Here is a 23759-nt window from a genome sequence, read left to right on the forward strand (position 1 = left end):
GTAGAATTGAGAATGGACACATGTCTATATGGTATAGGATAGATAGTTGTGTGCCCTATCCCAAGTATACACTCCCCGTGTGTTTTTGTCTTAGGTCGTGTAGATTTGGTAATACATGTCTGTATGTAAAGGATACACACCCAAATAGTGTTAGGGAAATTTGGAAGTGTAATCCCTTGAAAGGGATTCAAAATGTATGAAGTTTTGTTAAAAATATACAGATTAGAGAAGTGAAAAACCTATGTGTAAAGTGCAGTGAAAGCAATTGGGTTAATAAATCTATGTGATTCTACATTAACAATAGGTGTCATAACATTTGGGATTGTGTGTGTAAAGGCAGGACATGTATAGGGATGCGTATGAATGACATATAAGAATGACATTCGGGATGTCATAAGGTTTTACATGACATTTGGGATGTCAATGTACACCGTGAATTTTCTTAGGAAGGAAGTAACACCACTATATAAATTACTTTTGTTGTTTACTGAGTGCAAATCCATTCATGTGCTTTCTGTGTAATTTTGTAGGTAGGGTTTCAGAGCAGCAGAGTGGCAGTAGGGAGACTAGTGGTACGACTCATTTCGATGCATGAGGTCATGGGATTTGGATGTTCTTCATTGTTATTCATAAACCATTCATTACACTTTTTTGGATTTTTTATATGTATTAATGCAAGTGGATTTGAGTGTTATTGGTTTGGACTGATTTGTATGAACTCAAGCTTACTTTTAGATGTTTTCATTCATATTATCCAAATAATATTTGAATTATAGTGTTTCATTTTAGTATACTTTTGGTATAGTGGGTTTGATTTAAATGTTTTGTATTTAATAATTAAGATAACATGCTATAAAAGTTTGTCCAGTCACGTCTCTTAGGGTGCATATTTTGAATAGGGGAAAGTGCCTTGAGAGAGGTGTTATAAGGAAGCAGAGAGAGCACTAGAGAAAATGTGTAATAGAGGCGATTTCAATGGCCGGAAATTTTGAAAAAGAAAAGTAAACTTTAAGGGTGAAAATATTACTTTTCAAAACTTTGGGTAGGGGGAAATTATTAATTTTTAAACCTAAGGTGAGAAAATGAGATAAAAATTTATTTATTTTAGATTAAAGGTTAAATGACAAATATACCTTTAAATTTAACTGATTTTGCTAATTTTAATCGTCCACAGGTAGAAGTTTGAGTTTTTAATATTTAACATGTACTAGTTTGGAAATTCAACAAACCTTGGATGGAAATATGCTTTTGGCGTTAAATAAAGTGAAAGTAATATTTCTCTTTAGAGGGCAGTGCTTATAGAGAGAGGTAGCCTTAAAAATCTAACAATTTTCCCTCACTTAAAGTTTGAAAAGTGACAATTTTTCCATTAAAGATTTTTTCTCCTTCTCTCTGGTGACCATCATTCTCAACATCGAAGATCGAAAGACGACAAAACCTTCCCCTAGGTGTCAATATTGACCACCGTTCGCCTTGATTTTTGTCAAAAGATAACAAAGTGTCATCTTTGTTTCTTTGGTTAGACGAAGATGATTTGTCTTTGTTTGATCGAAGATCTATATTAGACTCATTCTAAAGATGCCAATTTTTAGTCGAAAACATGAATTGTCTTTGTCCATTCAAAGAGAGGAAGATGATGTTTTGTCGTCTTTCAACAAAAACCTATAAAAACAGTGGTTGATTTCCTACCTAGAGGAACGCTTTGTCATCTTTCGATTTTTGATGATGAGAATAGTGGTCATTGGAGAGAAGGAAAAAAACCATAAAAGAAAAATGGTCACTTTGCAAACTTTAGATTGGGGGATGTAGAACTCACAAGTAAGCCCAAGGGTATTTTGGTCTTCTCTTAGTTTTTAAATATGGTGTTTAATGATTTGCAAGGATACACGCCCATGTTTGAAGGCATACATAGCCGTGTATGGTCAACAAAAAGTCAATTAGTGGATAAGATTGTGATTGCAGTGAAACAAAAGGTTATCTTAGTTATGCAACTAGATACACGATTGTGTATAGTCCCACACATGACAGTGTATGGTCCCATACACGCCGGTGTATTGTATCCTAGAGATAAAATAAAAATGTAACCAACCTTAATTCTTTCATATTCTTTTGTTTCCTAACCGCTCAAAAAAGTGTGAGAAAAGTCTGTGGTCGAATGAGGAATCAACGTCAATCATCGAAAGTCATTAGTATCAAAGAGAGTGCATCGTTAAGCATAGGAAAACAAGTAAATGGAATGGCTTCCCTTGTTTGATCATAAACTTTACGAAGTTTTCTGTTATACATATGATTTAGGGTGATTTATACATGATTGTGATGATCTAATTGATGAAATGGATTTCATATGTGAATAGGATGAATTATATGCATGTCTAGTTTCTTGGTTATGTGTTTTAGCATGAATGTTCATTGCTTTTAGGTTTGATGCCATGAGATTATGTATACATGCATTATGATTAGAAATGATGGAAATAATATGTTTAGGATGCTTAAAGACTATAGTTTGTGCATTGATTGTGTAAGTATCATCGAAATAGTAATTAGAGAAATGTAGAAATCCTAGGATGCAATTTCCAAATTATGACACATGGTCGTGTATGGTCTTATACACGTTTTTGTGTCATTCCAAAAATTTTGAAGTCTGAAGTTCCCACGCTCATTATGAGGGGAGAAATATATAGTCATGTGGTATAAGACCACATCTGTGTATGACTTTCCAAAAATAGATAACATGCGTTAAAGGACATGTGACTTGTACATGTGGATCAAAGTACATGAGAGTGTGTCCAAGTTAACTCCCCATGTGCATCTACTATATACGCGATCGTGTGCTGAGTGTCACACATCTGTCTCTATGGTTTACAAGGCACATAAGTGTAGGTTGAGACGTATACGACCATGTATCCCTAGACAAAGACAAAAAGATGATTATACCCTTGACTGTGTGTATAACAAGAGAGAGTTATGTAAGAAGAATAATAAGTTAATAGAGAATACAAAATTTAATAAAAGACATATATGAGGTGCTCGATTGTGTGGATGACAACACAACTTTGATCGAATCGAATTTGAGTTGAAAGTCAATAACCTTAAGACTATTGTCACACAACTAGATATTCACCAGCTATGTGCGTAAGTGACGGTAATTATGGAAGCAAAAGGGATGGATATCCGTGAGATGCATCATGTACTCGACATTAAAACGTATAGCCACCTAGTTCAGTTCAAGTGTGCATGGGAAGGATGTGGCTTTTAGATATTTTTCACGTGATCAACGGGATGCACCACTATGTATTTGAGGTAGAGTCATCTCTAGATGGTTAGTCAATAGTTATAATTAGCTTATGTGGTAAAATAATGAACTATTATTAGAGATTTTCTCATGTGATCAAGGTGTCCTTGTTAAATAGCCCAATAGGTCATTTGACATGTATGCAAGGCACAATAGTAACTTTCACCAGGGTATCAGATATGTCGAGTTCAACTTAGGTCTTCACCATTCCCCGTGGGAGATCCATGTCAGGGCACCAAGGTGCCATAATGTGATCACATTTAGCTTATGAATGGAATGCAAGCTTTACCATTAGTTATATATTATAGTTTTAGGTGTCAAAAGGTCACCACTTACTGAGTTTTATTCACGTGTTTCCTTTCGTATGTTTACAGGTAAAGATAAGTAGTAGGATAGACAGGGGATCTAGCAGTCCAGCTAGTAGCTGCACGAGGAGAAGGGCTTTTTATAATTTAGTTTTATCAGACACATACTTTTATCATTATTATTGTTGCTTTTATTATTATCTTTGTTTCTAGTCATTTTAGATACTTAGGATCATATCAGTACTAATTGATAAAGTGTTTTTATTGCATCATCTTTTTGTATGCTTTATAATTATAATAATGCATTAAAGTTTTCAAATGATTTAATCGTGGACTTTTCTCTTTTGACATATTCCTACCAAAGGTATGTATCTAGAGAGAAGTGTTATAGAAAAAATTGTTGGATTTTTAAATTAAGAGGGAAAATGTGATTAAAATTTTTTTAGCTAAATAACATTTTTACCCTTAACCCTAATAGAAAATTTTAACAGATTGATCAGTATTTGAGTTTTTGAAACTTCGCAGATAAGAATTTGGGAATATACCAAACCTTGGGTGGGAATAAGTCTTTTGACCTTATTTATATTTTCAAATGATGTAAAATTATTTTTTATTACTAAATGTTATATCTAATTAAATGAAACTTTGTATTCTATTGGTGATGGAATGATAAACTTGTTTTCTCTAATTATGTCTTCTTGGGTTATTTGACATTTGACTTGAGGTAACTATTTTTCATACACTTTGGTAGCAAGAAGAATAAATTAACTCGTGTATGGTTATCCAATAGTGTCTCTCACATGTGTGGGGTTGTTTTTGTACCTTGTAGGCCACAACTTCCTTTTTTTTTTTTGTTTTTTAAGGGTGTGCTATAGTCCGTGTTGAATCAAGTCGATCGGCGGGGTTGAAGGCTAACCCTACAACACAGTTTGATCAACCCATGTGTTGAACGCAATCTGTTACAATAGTGAGTTATGCCTTTTTGGGCCAAACTACAATGGTCGGCCTGACCCAATCCTTTTGCCATGTCACATGATAAAAACACATATAACTCTCTAACTTTTTTCAAACATAAACCCTCTTGTTTGAAAGTTTTGAGTTAATGCTAAACTTTCTTTAAAGTTTAATGCTAAACTTTGTTTTTCAACTAAAATTTTGACATATCAACTCCAATCACGTTCAATTTTTTTCAATAACACTTGAAACTCCATTTATTTTAAACAAATTCATAATTTTAATCAGTTAAATAACCCCTAAAACCGTATTTGTTAATCAAAAACCCTAAGACTCAATCTCTCAAACACAAACCCATAATAATCAAGATTATCAGAGTCAGGATTAGTAACATTATTGCATGAAATGGTAAAATGTTTCTTTTTTTTTCCCATTACTTTGCTATTATGTAACTGAAAATGCTAATCAACAAAGCTTGAAGCTCCACAAGAAATATAAGAGCTTTGATAAATTCAAACGGCAACGAAAAACAAAACAAAAACTAGGGATAATCATGTTTTCAAGTGTTGAGGCTGAAAGTGGGTGGTGTTTCAACGGATTTGCTGGATTTTTAACAAAAAATTGGTTGGAAGTTGGAAAATGGGCGACAATGACGGAAAAACTTGGTTTATATTAAGGGCATTCTGGTCAGTTAACAATTTTTTTGGTCATAAAATTTAGTCCAAAACGCCCCTTCAAAATTTGGTCATACAAATTTATAAAAATACACCCATAATAAACTTCAAATAAATAAATAAATGGGATTAGATTGATTTTACATTTATCGAGCTTATTTCAAAATAAATCTTAAATTTCAATACTTAATTTTTTCAACTGTTTTACAGTGAATTAGGATTTATATTTATTTATTGGGCCAAAGGGTTATTTCCTACGTAAGTTGTAAGTTTTAATGTTAAAAAATACACATCCAAAAAATTTAAAAAATCTAATATTTCACTCATAAATTAATTTCTATTAGAGATAATGTTAAAATCATTGTTTTACTAACAATTTTAAAAATATAAATTTTATTAAGTTTTTCCCCCTAGATTTTAAAAACTAATAACTTTTTCTCTGTCTAAAGTTTTTTAACTTTAAAAAATAACATCCCACTCCCATTAAAAAAAAAAAAACCTAAGGTTTATTTTTTTATCCTCTTCGACCACTAACAACGATGGTTGAACTCATACACTGATCACTATCTCTTTGACTCAAGGAAGAGTTGTTTGAAATTGACAAAGTGATAGGGCTTCGTCAACTCATTTGAATCGACGAAGACTTATCTTTATTGATTTTAGATGAATTGTCAAGGCTTCATCAGTTTTTTTGAATTTATATGTTTTTATTGTGTGCTAAAGAGGGTGAGGGATGGTGGCAGATGTGTCCTCAGGCAAAAGAATCATCATCGGTTGCTGAAGATGGTGGTTAGAGAGGGTAAGAGAATAAATAATAGGTTTTGGGAAAAAAAAATATTATTTTTTAAAGTTAGAAAACTTTATATAAGGATAAAATTGTTAGATTTTAAAATTTAAGAAAAAAAACTTACTAAATTTTATATTTTTTTATATTATTAATAAAATAAGAATTTTATTCTTATTTTTAGTAAAAAGTTTTAACAAATAAGAGACGCTTTAGAAACCCTATAGATACTAATTTGTTTTGATATTAAAACTTTCGTGGGTTGTTGACCGGTGTCCGCTGCTATATAATCAAAGTCCTAATTGGCTTACTCATTTTCTTGAGCAATAAACACCGATGTCCTCTGCTGCTTCTAGGGTTTTCAACGCTTGCCGGGCTCTCTTGGCTCCGGCCAAGTCCTCTTCGTCAGCCTCTGTCGCCACCAGAACTAATTCAACCACTGCCAAAAAGCCCAAAACCAAATCTCCAGCCTCTGTTCGACCCGTTGGAATTCTTAAGGTGGGCCCTATCTCCCCTACCCTTGCTCGTTTTCTGGGAGCCTCTGAATCTTCCCGCGCTGACGCCGTTCGCAAGATCTGGACACACATCAAGACTCACAACCTCCAGGTTTTCTTTTTTCATTTTTCATTTTAAACCCTAATATTTTATTTATGTATATGTGGAATCTCCCAGATTGTGTTTGTGTTTGGGTTCGATTAGGGTGTTTTTGTAGAACTATCTGACCGAGTTTGTTTATTTTTTGTTTTTATTTTAAAAAGCAGTTTTAACTAGTTGAAATTACTATTGGTAGTGTCAGAAAACAAGTTACGCGTAGAATGAACGATTTTTAGTGTCAAAGGCTGGGCTTTGAGGTTCAAGCACTTGGTTTCAAATAAGTAAATTATCACTGCTTAATAGTGTTATCTCATTTAGGAAACGCTAGAAAATTAAAATCAACAAGTTGATCATTGGGGATTTTATGCAAGATAGATTTCATTTGCCAAAAACCATGCATGGTGATGCATTGTGTTGGCATGTGAGGAGGTGTGCAACCGTTGAGGTTTGTTGATTCTGAATGACTCTTTTTTGTGCATGTTTTATGTATTTATAAATGAAATAGTCAGCTAATGTGCATATATATAAGTTTTATGTTTGATGCATTCGACTTTTATTGTTACCGTGTTAATGTAGTAGCCTTAGGATGGACTTCTAATATTTGGTAAAGGCTTCTCCATGTATAGCAAGTATTAGAATAGTCAGGTAAATTTTAGAGAGAACTACTTATTGTTCAGCTATGCCTATTAATGGGGAGGGCACTCATGCTCAATTCTGGATTTTGATTTGCTTTCTATAATTTGTCGTGATTGGAATTTCTTTTATCTCATGTATATTACATATGGCTTATCAGTATTAGATACATGTATCTGAACTTGTGTAGTTGGAAATGTGCTATGATTCAGAGAATGGTAATATCTATTGGCCTTTGGGTGCAGAATCCTCAGAATAAGCGGGAAATCATCTGTGATGCCAAGCTTAAGGCCATCTTTGATGGTAAAGATACTGTTGGATTCCTGGAGATTGGGAAACTATTGTCCCCACATTTTGTGAAGACTGCTTGACTGCTGTTCAGATATCAACTGTAGGTTTTTGGCTTCAAATTGATACCAAACTCTTAAGAGCTTGCTCTTGCGCTCATTCTTGTATGGAAGTTGTAATATTTATGCATACTATTGTGTGACAGCAGAACTCTTGGGTTTGGGTTTGTGACTCAGGTGTTTAGGTGGACATGGAAAAGGTTTATTTGGCATTGTGGCCTCCAGGTTCTTTTTCAATTTTTGATTTATGTTGGTGATGATTCCTACACAATGCTTCATACTAGGTTATTTTTCTAGTTCTGATTTATCTAGGGGGATGATACCTAATCAATGCTTCTTACTAAAATAATGTGATGATGAGGAGTATTCATTTGGTCCCTTTATCTTAAGAACATTGAGTTGTGTATGTGAAACATGTGGAACCATGAGAGGAAATTAGATGCATGTATGAATCTTTTGCGCTATGTTTAAAGCAAGTTGCTGACAATATGGCTTTGGTTTTCAAATCATGTTGGTAGGCAGTAAGAAATACGTAGAGAGGACTGAGGTCTTGTCTTCCAATATAAAGCACTAAAAAGCATCAACCATTTACAGAGATGTCAAAGGATCGGGATCGGCTGTGGAAAATTTGGCACGGCCTGTGTTGGCCTAGCATGGTAAAAGCAGGATGTGTTTTAGGCCGTGTGATAAGGCCTTTGGGTTAGCCCAGAAACAATCTTTAAAAAATATTAAAAATTATAAATAATAAAAAATAGATAAATATTATAATTAAAAAATTATAATTGAGTGGACAGAGGTGCAAAAACACACAGGCCAGCCGAACAAGGGCCTATGAGGGCATAGTCTTAGGGGTCTTGGGCCATATTTTGGGTTTTGTGTTTTTGTTCGGCTGAGATCAGTCCAACATAGCTCGACCATTGCCATTTCTAACCATCTATTTTCTTGATGTTTGAAATCGGTGGCTTTCAAATTCGAAGGAAGGCAACAAAAAGGGAAAATAAAAAAAAAAAAATGAAAAAGAAAGAAATTGAAATGATTTTAACACTTCATAGATAGACCACTGCATTAATAGATAATCATTGCTTTCTAGTGAAGCATCTCACAGATATATAACTAGTTGAGGAGGTGGTGTATCCATTTTTCAACTACTGCAGGAGAACCATACCAGGGTCTCAACATGTCATCTGAACCAACCGGCGAGTGATAAACTCCATCCAAGCTGATGTTTAGTGCACCATCCAGATGCGCTGATATTTCCGGCACAACTCCGTCACCCCATACATCTGCCTGCCCACACACCTGATTTATCAATATGACCAATCAACCACTAACATCAACTCACAGGATATCCTTTTTTACTAAGAAAACATGCATAATTTAAACAGAGGATGGAAACATGAAAACAGAGAAATCAAAACTCTTTAGATAACATTCTATTTTTTAACTTTTTGAAATATGGATGAGGTGCAGAGATCATCGAGGTTACCTGCTTGTACCCCTGTCCAACTAATCTAGCACGAAATGCTGTTGAAACTGATGTTGAATTAGTCTCGTTATTCATGACAGCAACCTCAGAAATTGGTTGGTCACTGTTGACAGGAACAACAGAATCAACATCAACGTATGAGTTTCCAAAGAAGCGAGCTCCCTGAATATACCTGCAATTATACAACTCATTTAAGTTTAATGTTTTAGCAATATTTTGATTTACATAAACTTAACCAAGTACAATTTGCAAATCCCTTATGTCGACACAATTTCTTAGTTCTTTTCAACATAAAATTTACAAAACCTTTTCAGGTTAGGCGCAATATGATTCAGTTCACAATGAGTAGCACATATTATTCATAAACAGCCAGCCATTGCAAAGAACCCTTACAGTCGGCCTCAGCCTTTCAGTTTCTATTTTCATATCAAATGTACAGGAGCATCGTACGTGTAAATTTTAACTACATTTCTATGATTTGCCATTCAGTGACATGCAAGAAAAAATAATAATAATGAAAATAAAAATAAATAAATAAAAAGAACAAAAGAAGAGAAAGATATTAATGATGATCATCCACAAAATTAACTTCAACAACTTTTAAAATACAGTTGGATTTACATAATTTTCTCTGCAATGTGATTCTTTTAGGATAAACAAACATACATCATATGTGCAATGCAAAGGGCACAAAAAATCTAAGAAAAGATCTGGATGGGTTGTTGAGGTGAAATGATTTGGATTGAGGGATTTGGAAGATGCAATGCAAAGGGCACAAAAGACAAGAAAAGAACAAGGTGACAAACACCTGACCTGAATCTATATCCAATCGATTTAACTTGCAGATCTAAGACTATAACCCGACCTGATTCTTTTATCATACTAACAACCCCAACCCAAACACTTTAACTCACTACAGCCCAAACATACACCAACCCAACCCAATCTACTTCAAGTCTAATTTCCATATAAACAAATGTTCCAGCCTATACACTTTCACTCAATCCAACCTTAACTATTACTGCCCTGGCCCAGGAGTTACAACCCACTTACACCTAAACACACACTACTCAGACCCTTACACTTAACAACCTGCAAGCCAAAAACATACAAAATCCAATTTTTCCCACCCATCTTCAAACACTAATGAAGCAGACTTAACTCGGTTAAATACACCAAACTTGCAAAAGAGCCTGTGAGTTCTAGTGGGTTGATTTCAAGTGCAGGAAATGACAACAATTTTCGAAAGCTTTCAGAAGCCGATATCCAATCGAAATTGAGTGTGATGAAAAGTATGGACCAAGGTGCTTAAATCAGCAGCATAAACACAACATAACTGCTATCACAAAAAGAAAGAGGAGGACCACTTTAGGTAGAAGGCCATGTGACCATAGCTAAGGAAAGAAAGGAGATAAAAAGGGAGGCATGGGAAAGGAAAAGGGAGGAAAAAAATCGTTGGCATAAACACAATGTAACTGCTAGCACAAAACGAAAGAGGAGGCCCACATTAGGGAGATGGCCATGTGAATATAGCTAAGGAAAGAAAGGAGATAAAAAGGGAGGCATGGGAAAGGAAGAGGGAGGATAATTTAAATTAAGTTTTCTGGGCAACTTCGGTTGATTGAAGGATAATGTCTAGCATCTTGATAACTAGGCAATTTTATGGAGAGAATTCGATCTCTAGAAAGCTGAACCTAGGAGTTTTTTGTGTTATCTCTTTTCCATTGACGATGGTTGTGAATTACTTAGCCAACAGGTTAACAACTGAAGACTAACCAGACATGATTCTATACAACTACAAAACAATTTTTCCTTTACTTTCTCAAGGAATAACACAGATTTACTCGATCAATTGATTTAAACAAGAAGCATTTCTTAATTTAAGTGGAAAAGGGAAAAATTAGGTACCACATGAAAAACAATTGCATCCTTGTTTTCAGTTACGTTTAGTCAAATAACCTAAGGTAAGTTGACTTCATAGATATCTAAACATGAAAATTGAAATGAAAACAATCAAAACATTCGTACAAAAGGCAGTCACCTCAACTGCATCAAGCTAGGCCTCAACCTCCAAAAGAAGGTGAAAGTGTGTTTTAAATTCAGTCTTGCAATTTATCTAAAAGAAATGTGGTTTGAACGGTGTGAATAGTACGTTCTTCTTTAAAAAATGAACAACCGCAGAAATAAAGAGGAATATTTTGTGTGCATACCTAAAGTTAATGTAATAAGATCCAAATTCTAGAATAAAATAACTACTGATGGTTCACCAAGGTAACGATAGGATCTTAGAACACTTATTTTCTTTGATGAAAAAGTGCATTGTACATTGAGAGGAGAATTTCAGAAATCTACAGTATGTTGCACAAACTAGCGATAACAATATTTAACTTGCAAAAATTTAACTAGTTAAGTGGTAAAATTGAAAAAAGATTAAATTCTGGAACAATAACAGGATCTGATAAAGAGGTTACCTGCCCGCAACACATACATATTTTAGTTGAGGTGTGTAAACAGGTTTTGGGCAATTTTCTTCAACATAGTTCAGGAGACCCCTTGTTTGATCAATCACACCAGGTGAAGCTTTTGGAGGTGGCCTGGAAAAGTTTTTTAAAATGATGGTTGGATTCATGACAAAAGGAAAAAAAGGATAAACCTCACAATTAATTTAAGTAATTTTTTACAATAGATTAACTGAAGTTGCAAGCCTATCCCAACCAAACAACTCCACTATGCATATAAAGTATGTGTGAAAAACTTTAATGCATCCAAAAGTTTAGCAAGAATATCCAATTCTGAAAATTGATAACCTACAGGTGGGGAGTACCAAGAGTCAATAACAAAGAGACATCAGAGAACCCAAATTCTTCCATGTAGACACGTGCAAGCCATCCTCCAGCTGAGTGTCCAATCAGGGATAAACTTCCCTCTACAATTAGAAAAATTACAGGGTTTTAGATAGCATGGTATGTGGGTATTATATAAAGAGGCATTTACAATAAAGAAGCAATGGTGCAAAAGTCAGAACATGATTCCGATTACTATCGCCGGCAGTTTCCTCAATAATCACCATTTTAGTTGCTTTGAGATAACCAGACAGTGCAAGATCTAATGTGGGATCATTTGCTTCATATTTATCATTAGATTCTACTTGATTAAAAAACCAGAACAAGGAGCTTATTATTGCTTATGGAAATACAAGAGAATTCTAGATTTCTTTTATTGTATACATGCCTAAAGGTTAGGGATCCTAGCAGCATGTAGCATGAACATTTTTGCCCCATTTTTAGTTCAAGGATTGAAAAATGTTGGCTCCTCTTTCACCCAACTTGATGGCCTTGCTAATGAACTTTCTTCAAGCTATACCATAACAAGAACAACTTTTGCAATCACAGATAAAAATGAAGGAAGTGGTTCCTTCGGGGTGGTTGGTTATGTAGGGTAAACATTCATCTATAGTGAATGGAATGAATTTATGCCTAGTTAATCATCCATAAACAATATATTGCTTAACAATTATATCATTTTCTTTCCTTTCAAATTGCAAGAGCAGCATAGAAAGTATGATACAGTAAAAATAATGTAATAACTTAGTGTTTTTGTGCCTTTCCTATTATGAATCACTTTGATTTGCATGATAGTAGTAGTAAGTGTTTACTATGTATCCACATACTAAATAATCATTTGGCATGCAATCAGATAAACAAAAAATTATAACTAGAAGGAATCCAACGACTCACTAGTTCACCTTTCAATTTCAATCACATATTAATATGGGGTTTAATACACTGCTAAAATGAAAACTATAGATAGTAATTTTACTTGCAAATAATGGCTTAAACTTTCGATTCTTGTGACATCAAGTTCAGTAATAATTTTCAACACAAGTGACAAGAAGCTTGAGAAAATTGAACTTGAATAAAGTGAAAATAACACTATGCTTTGCAAACAATATATCAAGTCATAAGAACAATAGAAGTTTGTTTACTCTCAAACAACAAACAGGATACAACAATAAGTCACCTCAGTTGATTTAGACTTATGTCTTGGGATTTTAAATTGTTTTTCAACACATTCTGTCGCAAAGGGATAAATACTAATAGAGTGCATCAACTAATCTTATGAGGAAACAAGACAAAAATGGCGTAAGTAAGCTATTCAATGAAATTTACAAAAAGAGCACTACCTGGAGCCAATGGCTTAGCCTTTTCAATGGCCTCATCAATCCTCTTGAAATACCTGCTCATGAACATCGTCTTCTACAATTATATAATCCACTATTAATCTACTTACATTATATAGACGGACAGAAAGGTTAGCGTACCAATCAAGAACCGGGCGAGGACGAAGAGTGCCTCGCCAGTAGTTGGGGTCAGCCAAACCTGCTGCATTTCTGAACCAGTCCAATCGTGACACGTTGGCAACCACTGTGGATACTCCATACTCATTCAATGTCATCTCCAACTTCTTGTAGTCTCCAGAATTGTTTCCTAATCCCTGTAACAAACACAACTCAACTTGTCATCAATGGTGAAATTTTGACAAAATTTATACATGAAAACAAACAAAGAGGGAGAGAAATGCAACTGGAAGAATAACGGCGGGGCGGCATTTGGAGGTGGAAGAGCAGACGGGCTTGAAAGGATAAGGCCTTGGCCTTTGTGTTGGTGATACAACCACAGCCATGCCCATAGAGAAGATAGCTTCTTTCTAAGTGAAACTGATTGGCCATTTTTCTGCAACGGCTTAAAACTGTCCTTCATCCTCTGCCACCAATGCAACTGCCACACCCACACAACCTTAAATATCTTTTATATATTTTAAAATTAAATAAAGGGTATCTAATTTTAGAAAATCCTGCAACAAATTCTATAGATATAGTCAAGAAAATATAATTGATCAAATTTACCCTATTATACAAAAAAAGGGGATTGATCAGTGTTGACCACATTCTGCATTTATTCAAAGATATATTGCCAATTGACGATATATGTTGATTTTCAGTTGAAATTCATTCAACCTCTTCTCCAAAATTTGCTTAAAATAAGTTCAAAAGTTAGTATGAAGTGTTTTAATAGGTTACTTTAAAGTTCATTGTCATGTTTTGCATTTTGATTTAATTTTTAAGATGTTTGCTGGGACTTGGTTGCTTGTTCACCAAAGGGGTGTTTTTTTTGTAGGCATTGTGCCTATGGGGGGCAATTAGTAACGGTAATACTTAGTGGGAATTTTTGTGATATTTTACCTAAAGAGGACAAATTAATATTATTTTTAATAAAGGTAAATTGATATTTTACATTTTATGTTTTTTTTAATTAATTGATTTTATTTAATAAAGTAGGGTTGTTAATTTTAAAAAATAAGTACCATCTTATCCGTTTTGACATTTGAATTGATCAAAGTTTTAAATATTTTCAAAGATTATCATCAAGAGATAAAAAGAAGAAGTCCTTTACCTATGACATATGCTTCGAGTTAGTAGTTTATAGATTCCATTTGGTGATGTGCCTAAGAGTCAAAGATTGTATGTGTAACATCCTCTTTAGAAGTATTGCCATTAAAAGGGACTATTTGAACATGCAACACTTAAATTATATATGTTCATACATCTCATAAATTCAAATGGTTGAAATACCTTTTATTAATTAATAGCATCAAAACATGCAGAGGATCTCCTAAACATAAAATCAACGATAGATGGTGTGTAGTACATTAAAGCAATCACCCATACAATAATATCTCAAACAAAATAAAACAAATACATAAAAGGTAAAAAGACTGATTTGCCCTTCTATCACTCTGTGCTCATTGACCTTCTCTCAAACTACAACCATCTTGATTACTTGTACTTGCAAAACATATAAAGTAGAGGCATGAGTGATGATCACTAAGTAAGTAAGAGACTATATTTAAACTTTTACTTAATTTCCAAAACCCTTGACTTAATTGTTCGTAATTGGGTCATCAAGAATCTATTTTCGGACTCCAACTAAGATGAAATGGATTCCATTTTTCTTAATTATTCACTTGGGAAGCTCTAATGTCTTATATTATTCTCTTGGGGCATGCTATAGTTCCATTTGGTCATCTAAGAATTTGTATGGATCCTAATCTAAGATGACCCTCTTACTTTTTACTTGTTCGAGTGAAAAAACTTTTTATACTTGTAATACTTATAGGTACGCTCAAAGGTATTTATGTATTTTTCCTCTAATTTGGCTTGTTTGTATTTGCATGTTGTTGCTTTTAGTCGAGCACAGTCGTGTATGGGTGAGGTACACATTTGTGTGTATGCTGAAAATGGTAGAATCATCATTTCACGCAAGGTGTGTGAAAATGACTAAAGAAGATGATGCATGGTTGTGTGTGTCAAGATACACACCCATCCATCAAATTTGAAAAGTAAATAAGACAGTCTCAAAGGATTGTGAATCATGGTTTTGGCCATGAAATTGCAGGGATGACTGTGTCACTTAGGCACACGACCATTCATGGTGTCACAACGCCAGAATAAAAAGAGTTTGTAAGGTTGTTTGGCTCATTTGTTACCTTATAATATCTAGAGCAAAACTATGACTTGAGAGCACTTGAGGGAGGTTTTTGGATAACCAAAGTACGTCGAAAACTCGTCTTTGCCATATGAAGACTTCGCTTGTTGTTTGAAGAGAGGTAAGTAGGCGATTTCTCTTGTTTGAGTTATGGTTGATCTGTTGATATGTTATGAATTGCAAAACTAGTGTATGCAGGAGTTTGTATTGCAATTGCTGTTAAATTCATGTATTGGTGATAATTGAATTATTGTGTAAATTGTTTAATATGCTGAGTTACTTATATGGACATATATATGCATATGAGTAAGCATTTTAATGATTTAAGGATTAATTGATGATCATTTTGACTTAGAAGCATGTTGTGGGTGATTGTTGTTGATTTGGCATAATTCTTAGTATATAGATTGTGTTGGATGATTTGGAAAATAGCAGAAACTAGCGAAGAAGAAACCTGCTAATCACGATACACAATTGTGCTTGCTTGCAAACACACCCATGTGTCCCTTAGGTTAGGAAAGAAGTTGTCATGCTCAAAGGATGAGTGTTAGATCTTAAGAGTTGACCATGAATGTATGGTAAAGAACACACGCTTGTGCATAACAATGTGAACTCATACGCTCGTGTGTTTAAGGTAACACAATTGTGACGTTAGTTCAACGTTATTGAACCTATTTTCCTAATCATATGTTTTGTGTAGACAAGATCCATTCACTGTCCAATCTTAATTGAATCTAGATTCATGAATCATCAAAACTCTAACTTTGATATTTTATAAATCATCGATCAATATATTTGGTATATGTCATCACAAACATTCTTATATAACTTATATTATACTCTGGCTAAAGATTTTGTTTTCAATATTTATTGACATTCATTCAGGAACTCGGAACCAAATAATTCCTATGTTAACATATACTTTGAATCCAATAAGTTTGAGTCAACAAATCATCTCTTGATCATTATTCATCTCCATATAAAAACGTGTGATCAACTTGGCTTTATTGTACAAAAGATGGCTAACCTCGTATTGATACACCATATGAGCCACAGGTATTCGTGTCAAATATGGTTATGATGTCTTAGGTAAAAGATTACTCAGTACACTAGTATAATCATACAATAAGTTATTAACTACATTGTAATGACTATACGATTTATCGTTATTGATCACGTTCAAAAAATAGTTCACTAACTGTTAATTCATACTTTTGTTGTAATGATATGACCATCATCGTCATCCGCACTAATATCATCTCATGATATTCAATAAAGGCGTTGGGTAAGTCTTCCATGTAACATTATTGCCCAACTAATATCATGTCCATAGAAAATAATTTAGTTTTATTTATTAAGTAAATTATTTGGATAGTTCACATATATATTTTATATTTAAACAAATAAAGGAAGTAAATTACGTATATGAACAAACGAATACATTTTTTTATTAATAAATCATACTTACATATATACAAGATGAGATGTCCTAAAATCGATAATATGAATAATTTCTAAGACATACACTAACAAAGAGTTGTATGAATATGACTTAATATTGATTTATACACAAGAAGATTGCCTTTAGAGCACTAACTCCAACAATAATCTCCCACTTGCAGCAAAGTCAATTTTTCACATAAACAACATTGAATGATTGTAGGTGCCCGTTATGCTTCTATTACATCATTCAAGGAAACTAAGATGAGATGAGAATGTATAATATAATTTGAGGAGAAGGCAAGACATGAATACCCTATTTAAAAATTTACAAGCATTCATTTTGAAAATAGTAACAAAACAAGGCACATCTGTAAGTTTAAGGCTTATGTACTAGACACCAAGCATATTCAACCATTCATGGCACATCAAACAATTGAGATTAATTAAATATTTTAGTTATTAACAATTTTTTAAATTACATTTTACATTCTTAATTTTTATAGAATTAGATCAAGCCTGCAAGGTTTTAAATATTGTAGTTTGGTCCTATCTTAGTTAATAGGGTTAAAACCAAAATTTTGCCTTATGAACATGCATACAATATCATGCACGATTGTTTGTTATGTAGTTTTAAAATTTACACAAAATTCCAAAACCAGTTACGGGAGGAGCTTCATGAGTTGTTCACCATGAAATTATGCGTATAAACAAATATTCACTTATCGTACATGATTGTTTATATTGTGTTCTCTAGAATTTTGTTGTGAAACAAATGTTGAAAACCCCCTTCTTATATAAAGTTGTCATTGGAATGAGACAACAAGGCGTGAAAGTCTATCTCATCCTAATTTTGACTCTTATTGTACACGACAACACAAATTCAAAAGCTATACGACTAGAAACTTAAAACGAACACACAACGTAATTTTGCAATTCTATTCAACAAGAATTACAAAATGAAAAACTTAATAGTTTAACAAATATTTTTACATTTGCATGCTTTCAGCTAACATGCAAACAATATCTGATCAATTCATCAAGTTTTGAATTGTAAAAATCATATACTTACGAACATACATCATTATTCAAACGTTCTAAGCATAAAACAAAAATTGAAATGCACAATATACCCATAAACAAGTCTTTGATACCATTGTTAGAAAATTATGGCGTCAAAATAACAAAGAATGCAACATTATAAAAATCTTTCATTTATTGGAATTATATTATGCGTCAACATATTTTAGCGACCTTGGGGAAATTTAGAAAACTTATTGATGTTGGTGACTCTTTCGTTTTTTATTAGTGTGACTATATGTGTATTGCTTCCAATCCTAGATGGGATGACTCTAAAGTATCCACACGAGACACTCAACACATTAGAGGTGATGGATGAACCCTTGGGACTGCTATGACCCTTTTAAGAATGATATAATTTAGGGAGAGTTATAGAAAATCAATAAAATTCTTAAAAAGATTGAAATTCGATTCATTTACATAGAAAGCGACGACCTTCTGATATATAAATCCATTTTCCATCATTTCATTAGCCAAATGTTCCATAACATCCTTCAAAAAATGTTGATATAGATAGGGTCGCACATTTATTGGTACTATCCCCGGTTATAAGTGAATTTGATGGTATATACAACGTCGTAGTGGTAGCTGCTTGAGTTTCATGCAAACCAAGGGTCGAGAGTCCTTGTCCATTGCATCCCCAACATGGCGTCTAATACCCAAATAGGAAATACGAACAAGTCCACAGAGAAGATGTTCCCCTAAATCTCCAACGTTATCCCGACCTTCACACATTTTTTGCCAAACTAGCTAGTGGCCATTTCCCATTTAAACTTTGAACCTCTTGGCTAGTTTTCATGACAATCCTAGCTTCCTAACAAGAGTTTCTTCGACAAAATTATTGTTTCTACCTGCTTGAATTAGCACCTCTAAGGTTTGATATCTATTTCTTTCTATAATTGAAAAAAATTATGGGTTATTTGCATTGGATAGTGCATTTAGGCTTATAAACTTCTGTTACTATATCTTCCTTTTGGTCCAGTAGGTTTTCTTTCATACTCTACCCTTGCTTTGTCCTCCTTTTACACTGCCCAACAATATCATTCCCAACAATATCATTCCCTTCCATTCACTGGTACTATGTAGCTACCTCTCCTTCTAGATGAAAGGCAACCATCATTAATCAGATGTGATCAATGATCCGATGTAGGTTGAAAATCTTCTCCACCTTATAAATCTAATTATTAACATTAAGCCCTTCAAACTTTGGCACATCACTTGTAGTGTCTTTAGAATGGAGGTTAAATCTCCATTACGATCACATATATCTTTTGGGACTTCCTTCTTCTGACTATCTTCCTCATTTCTTACCTTAATTATAGGAGTCGACTCGCCTTTGTTGGTCACCAACGGCTCTAAATCAGCTTTTCTATTGGTCATGTTCTGTGATTGTTGCAAATCTATAGTTTCCATGTATTGCTCCAACAAGTGAGTATATCTGGCCATCTGACCATGCATGAAGCTTTCCTTCATAGTCCTTGTGGCTTTCGCCACCTCCTCATTCCTCATCTCTCAACAAGAGAACCAGTGATACAAACCAAATTAATTTGCAAAGCAAACAGAGTCTTCGAGTCAGTGCCAAACTTCCAAGAAAAAACCTTTGTACATATTTTATTAATAGCTCTATATATATATATTTTCTTGGGGATAAAGAAACGGAGGAAACAAGAAATCTATCACTTTCGTATTCCTTAAGTAAGACATAATTTACATTTATGAAATTATCCCTAACTTAATATTCACTAATATATCGCTGATCTACATTGGTGGTTTTCTATTTCTAACCACTCTTCGCTACATTCCAAGTTGTTAAGTGGACTATCTTCCTTTCTCGTGAGGTCTTTCTAACCATTTTCCACACTCCAAGTTGTTTTGTGGCCACATGTTCTTCTTGTTCCTCTTCTCATGAGGCCCAATTTGTCGCTATTTCTTGGGTCTTTTAGCGGGTCATCTCCATCCTAGCCTCCATATCACAATCAAAATTTATGGTATTTCATAATTTTAAGGGATTAGGGTTATTAACTCTAGGCACTCCTTATGCAAAACATTTCAAATTAATGCATGTCATTTTCGCAGTTCACAGATCATAGTTAAATGTAACAAAAGGGGTTTTGTTCGTAGAAATTGATGAAAACATGTTAAAAGGTGTTTTCGGTGTTTTTTATGTTTTCTTCGTTAAAAATAAAGAATATGTGTTTTGCTTGTCCAAACATGTTTATTATGTAAACGTCTAACCCCTAACTCTTCTTGTCCCAATAATTACATGGTCAGTTTCTTGTCCCAATAATTACATGGTCAGTGTCCTTTTATTTCAAAATATTAATTATTGTAAAATATAAATATCAACAGTAGATAATCCGTCCTCTGGAATCATCGATGCACTATAAATATCGAAATTCAATTGTTACATTATTCTACAAAATAATGTCAGAAATTCCCTGATTTGTAATTACTTGCTACTGTTATTAAAAAGTTCCTTAAAATATAACCTTATACCTAAATTATTTATAATAAATATAATTTTTAATTTTCTCCTTGAGATATAAATATAAAAATTATGCATGCCTTCAAACTCATTTCGCTTTACTTTTGCCTCCAAATATAATTCATTTCCATTTGTTATACACATATATATCAAACTGATTTTTCTCTTTATATATATTTTATAAAGCGAGTAAATAATTTTGTCTATAAAATTGATTAAATAATCTAATTAATATAGATTAGTGATGTGGCAATAAAAATGCAATAAGTAAAGATATTTAAATATATTTTTTTAGTATATAATTAGATAAATAAATAACGTATCATCATATGATTGAGTAATTTTGAATATACCTTTTTTTTATATATTCAATTATGTACTTCAAAGCACTTATACATAACACTACTAAAAAAAATTTGTCTTACGAGCCAAAGTAGATGCTTTGCACACATAACTCCACTTAGTAATAATAGTCATTCTTTTATTGATTTTGTATTAGGGTTTTTTCAACCATACCTAGATTCTACTAAATAGCAATATTATGTTGAGTGTTAGAATTTATATGAAGGTTTAATAAATGTTTACCATATTACTATTGTGTGGTTTATTCTAACACCAAAAACCCAATTAAAGGGAGTTTTTATTATTACTATAACAATGGGAAATTTTCTATCATTTAATTATAGTGCATTTGAACTTATATATTTGTTAGAGAGATTGGTATTTCTAATATATGAGAAAATAAAATATTTCTAGAGTAATGTAAAGATAAGAGTGAGGTCAACCAAATATCTAGGAGAATCATATTATCCTTAAATTCATCTCTCTTTATAATTCAGTCTAGTGTTTCCATACTTACATAGTATGAAGTAAATCGATAAGGAGAAAGATCCTAAAGCTAAAGAGAGAAAGAGATCGAGAGGGATGGAAAACATAGGGCCATCACCACTGGTGCCTTCTCTAATAGTGACATTCCTTGGAATGGCGATATTTGGTCCAACCGTCTCACTCTTTGTGGTGCTTCTCGTTCTTTCTTTGCTTCTTCTTAACTTGATCGCTTCTTGCTTTCCAACTATTCCAGTTTCTTTGACTACTGATCCTGCAGTTCATGATCAAACCACAGGCACTGGCCGAGCTTCTGAGCCTGGATGGTTTGGCTTTGGAACTTTTCTTCTCTTTGTGCTCTACGCAGTTCTCTACACTGTAGTCTCTCAGCAATACCTATAGTTGAGCTGCATGCCTGCCAGCAACATCTTAATTCTACTCACAGTTTCAGCTTCTTCATCATCTGTTTGTGTGTTTCCTTGTCACTGATTTAGGTGTAGAATTGAAGTGACAACCCATATATATAATATATGAAAATCAAAGAGGGTAAGAAAAATAATATAGAAAAACAAAATAGAGATATGTTATATATATTGGGCTGCCCCCAGTGTTCCTGATGTAAAAATATTATTCAAAATATATCTATGTTTATGTAAATGTAGCTGATGTTTTTATCCATCCTGCTTTACAACTCTGTACAGATTTTATCTAAGCATATTGTATCTTTAAGCTGCTTGATTTAATTTCTACTTTTCCATCATCTTCCTCTTCACTGTATTACATTAATTAATATTGTTACTAATCACCTTTCATGAAAGTTAGGGGTCCTATAATTTGAAGGGACAAGTTTTGATGATTTTTTCGGAGGTGGGTTTGGATTTTACTTTGTGGGTAAATTAATTGATGATCAAATTATTTGTTTAACATGTGTTTAAAGTATAATTACATGTTAATTTTGTATTTGAAGAATAATGTACCTGTTGATTTGAGAATTATATGATAAATGAAGTAATAATACAAAATTTACTTAACACATTAATCACTGTGTAAGTTGTATTTTGTTCCAAGGGTTCATTGAAATTAACTCATTAATCAACATTGAAGAAAGAAAGCAGATATTCATTTTCACAAAAGCAAACAAAAGACATGCATAAACCCATTCTTCATTTTAAACATGTATTAATATAGCTAGAGATATCAGACATATTTCTGAGGCTCAGAGCGTTCGAATAAAATTATTTTCTAAACACAACCAAAAACATTGTTTTGAAGATACATGTTATAAACACAATTACCATAATCATATACTCTCCAATCTCCATTATAATCCCAAAAACTAATCTTCACACCAAAACCATTTTAGTCCAGTCAAAATTTATATTTGAAATGACATTTTACTGTATTCCTATTTTCAAAGACAAATCTTTTTTATATAGATTTATGTGCCACGAAACTTATTACTATAATTTGCATGAAACGTCTCTACTGCGAAAAAAATACTATCCCAAAACTATTATAGATGTTCCTAATAATGCTTCTAGGAGCAATCATAGTCTGATCACATCTAAGATAGTGTAATCTTGGTCAAATTACGTCTGAGATAGTATGGTGTGAAAAAATTTGACTTGGATCATGCTGTTTCCAATGTATTAAAATATGACCAAGCGCATCATCCTAAGTGTTATTCTAACCAAATAATATCATTACAGGTGTGATTTAATAAGGTTGACACTTGACTAATTCTTTGATTGTGAATGTTGCAATGGTTTTTTCTTTTTTTTAAATTTTATAATCTTGTTACATTATTCTTCCCAAAGTTAATATAAACCAAGGGTAAAAATACATTTAAGTTCAGTTCAAGATGCAGGTTGCTCAAGCTCTACCAGCAGATAAGTTGACAGTAGATATGAGAATTCTGAAGCTCTCTAATCCAGCAGTTGGTTGCATACTTCAGAGTCTTTCTTGACAAGTTTCTATTAAGGCTCATGTCCTGATCTATTTTCTTTTGAGTTTTTTGGCTTGTATAGAATCTCCTTTTTGGTATATAAGAGCTGTGTTTTGTATAAAATTCATATGTAGATGCTTAGGTTTATTTTTGTATAGAATTTTCTCTCAAAATCTATCAAGGCAATAGATTGATAGACGGGGAGAGATGGTGGCTTTTGGTTCCTCTTGGTTGCGGTGGTGTGTCGGCCCACAAGCTAGGGCGTGTCCTAGAGGCGGACGGATGACTTGTCTTTGTGCTCTCCTTCGCTTGCGGCCTTCATTGGGTCATTGAGTTTTGGTTGTTTCTTTTCCCGTTACCTTCCGTAAGA

The 23759-nt window shown here is 33.3% G+C and overlaps 2 protein-coding genes and 1 long non-coding RNA gene across 5 annotated transcripts; 2 read left to right on the forward strand and 1 right to left on the reverse strand.

Annotated features, from left to right (window-relative positions):
* The first annotated feature begins 6265 nt into the window (after window positions 1–6265).
* LOC123209251 (upstream activation factor subunit UAF30-like) lies at window positions 6266–7820 on the forward strand. Of its 2 annotated transcripts, none has more exons than XM_044627145.1 (2): window positions 6266–6615; window positions 7449–7820. In XM_044627145.1, exons 1-2 carry the CDS (start codon window positions 6346–6348, stop codon window positions 7605–7607), a joined length of 429 nt encoding a protein of 142 aa, XP_044483080.1. In that variant the 5' UTR covers window positions 6266–6345; the 3' UTR covers window positions 7608–7820. The 2 variants fall into 2 exon arrangements, with proteins under 2 accessions (XP_044483080.1, XP_044483081.1); XM_044627146.1 differs by having other exon boundaries at window positions 6278–6615; window positions 7482–7820.
* A 790-nt stretch (window positions 7821–8610) lies between these two features.
* LOC123209250 lies at window positions 8611–13858 on the reverse strand. 2 transcript variants are annotated; one of them, XM_044627144.1, is made up of 7 exons: window positions 13654–13858; window positions 13391–13563; window positions 13253–13305; window positions 11881–11995; window positions 11541–11663; window positions 9070–9241; window positions 8611–8870 (listed from the first exon to the last, which is right to left on the reverse strand). In XM_044627144.1, the coding sequence occupies exons 1-7, from the start codon at window positions 13756–13758 to the stop codon at window positions 8697–8699; spliced, it is 915 nt and encodes a 304-aa protein (XP_044483079.1). In that variant the 5' UTR covers window positions 13759–13858; the 3' UTR covers window positions 8611–8696. The 2 variants fall into 2 exon arrangements, with proteins under 2 accessions (XP_044483079.1, XP_044483078.1); XM_044627143.1 differs by having other exon boundaries at window positions 8611–8882; window positions 13654–13849.
* A 7455-nt stretch (window positions 13859–21313) lies between these two features.
* On the forward strand, window positions 21314–22187 carry LOC123207230. The gene is made up of 2 exons (XR_006500241.1): window positions 21314–21636; window positions 21743–22187. It is a non-coding gene; the product is annotated as an uncharacterized LOC123207230 (long non-coding RNA).
* Window positions 22188–23759: the final 1572 nt, after the last annotated feature.

The sequence above is a fragment of the Mangifera indica genome, chromosome 2, assembly GCF_011075055.1.
Source record: "Mangifera indica cultivar Alphonso chromosome 2, CATAS_Mindica_2.1, whole genome shotgun sequence".
NCBI lineage: Eukaryota > Viridiplantae > Streptophyta > Magnoliopsida > Sapindales > Anacardiaceae > Mangifera > Mangifera indica.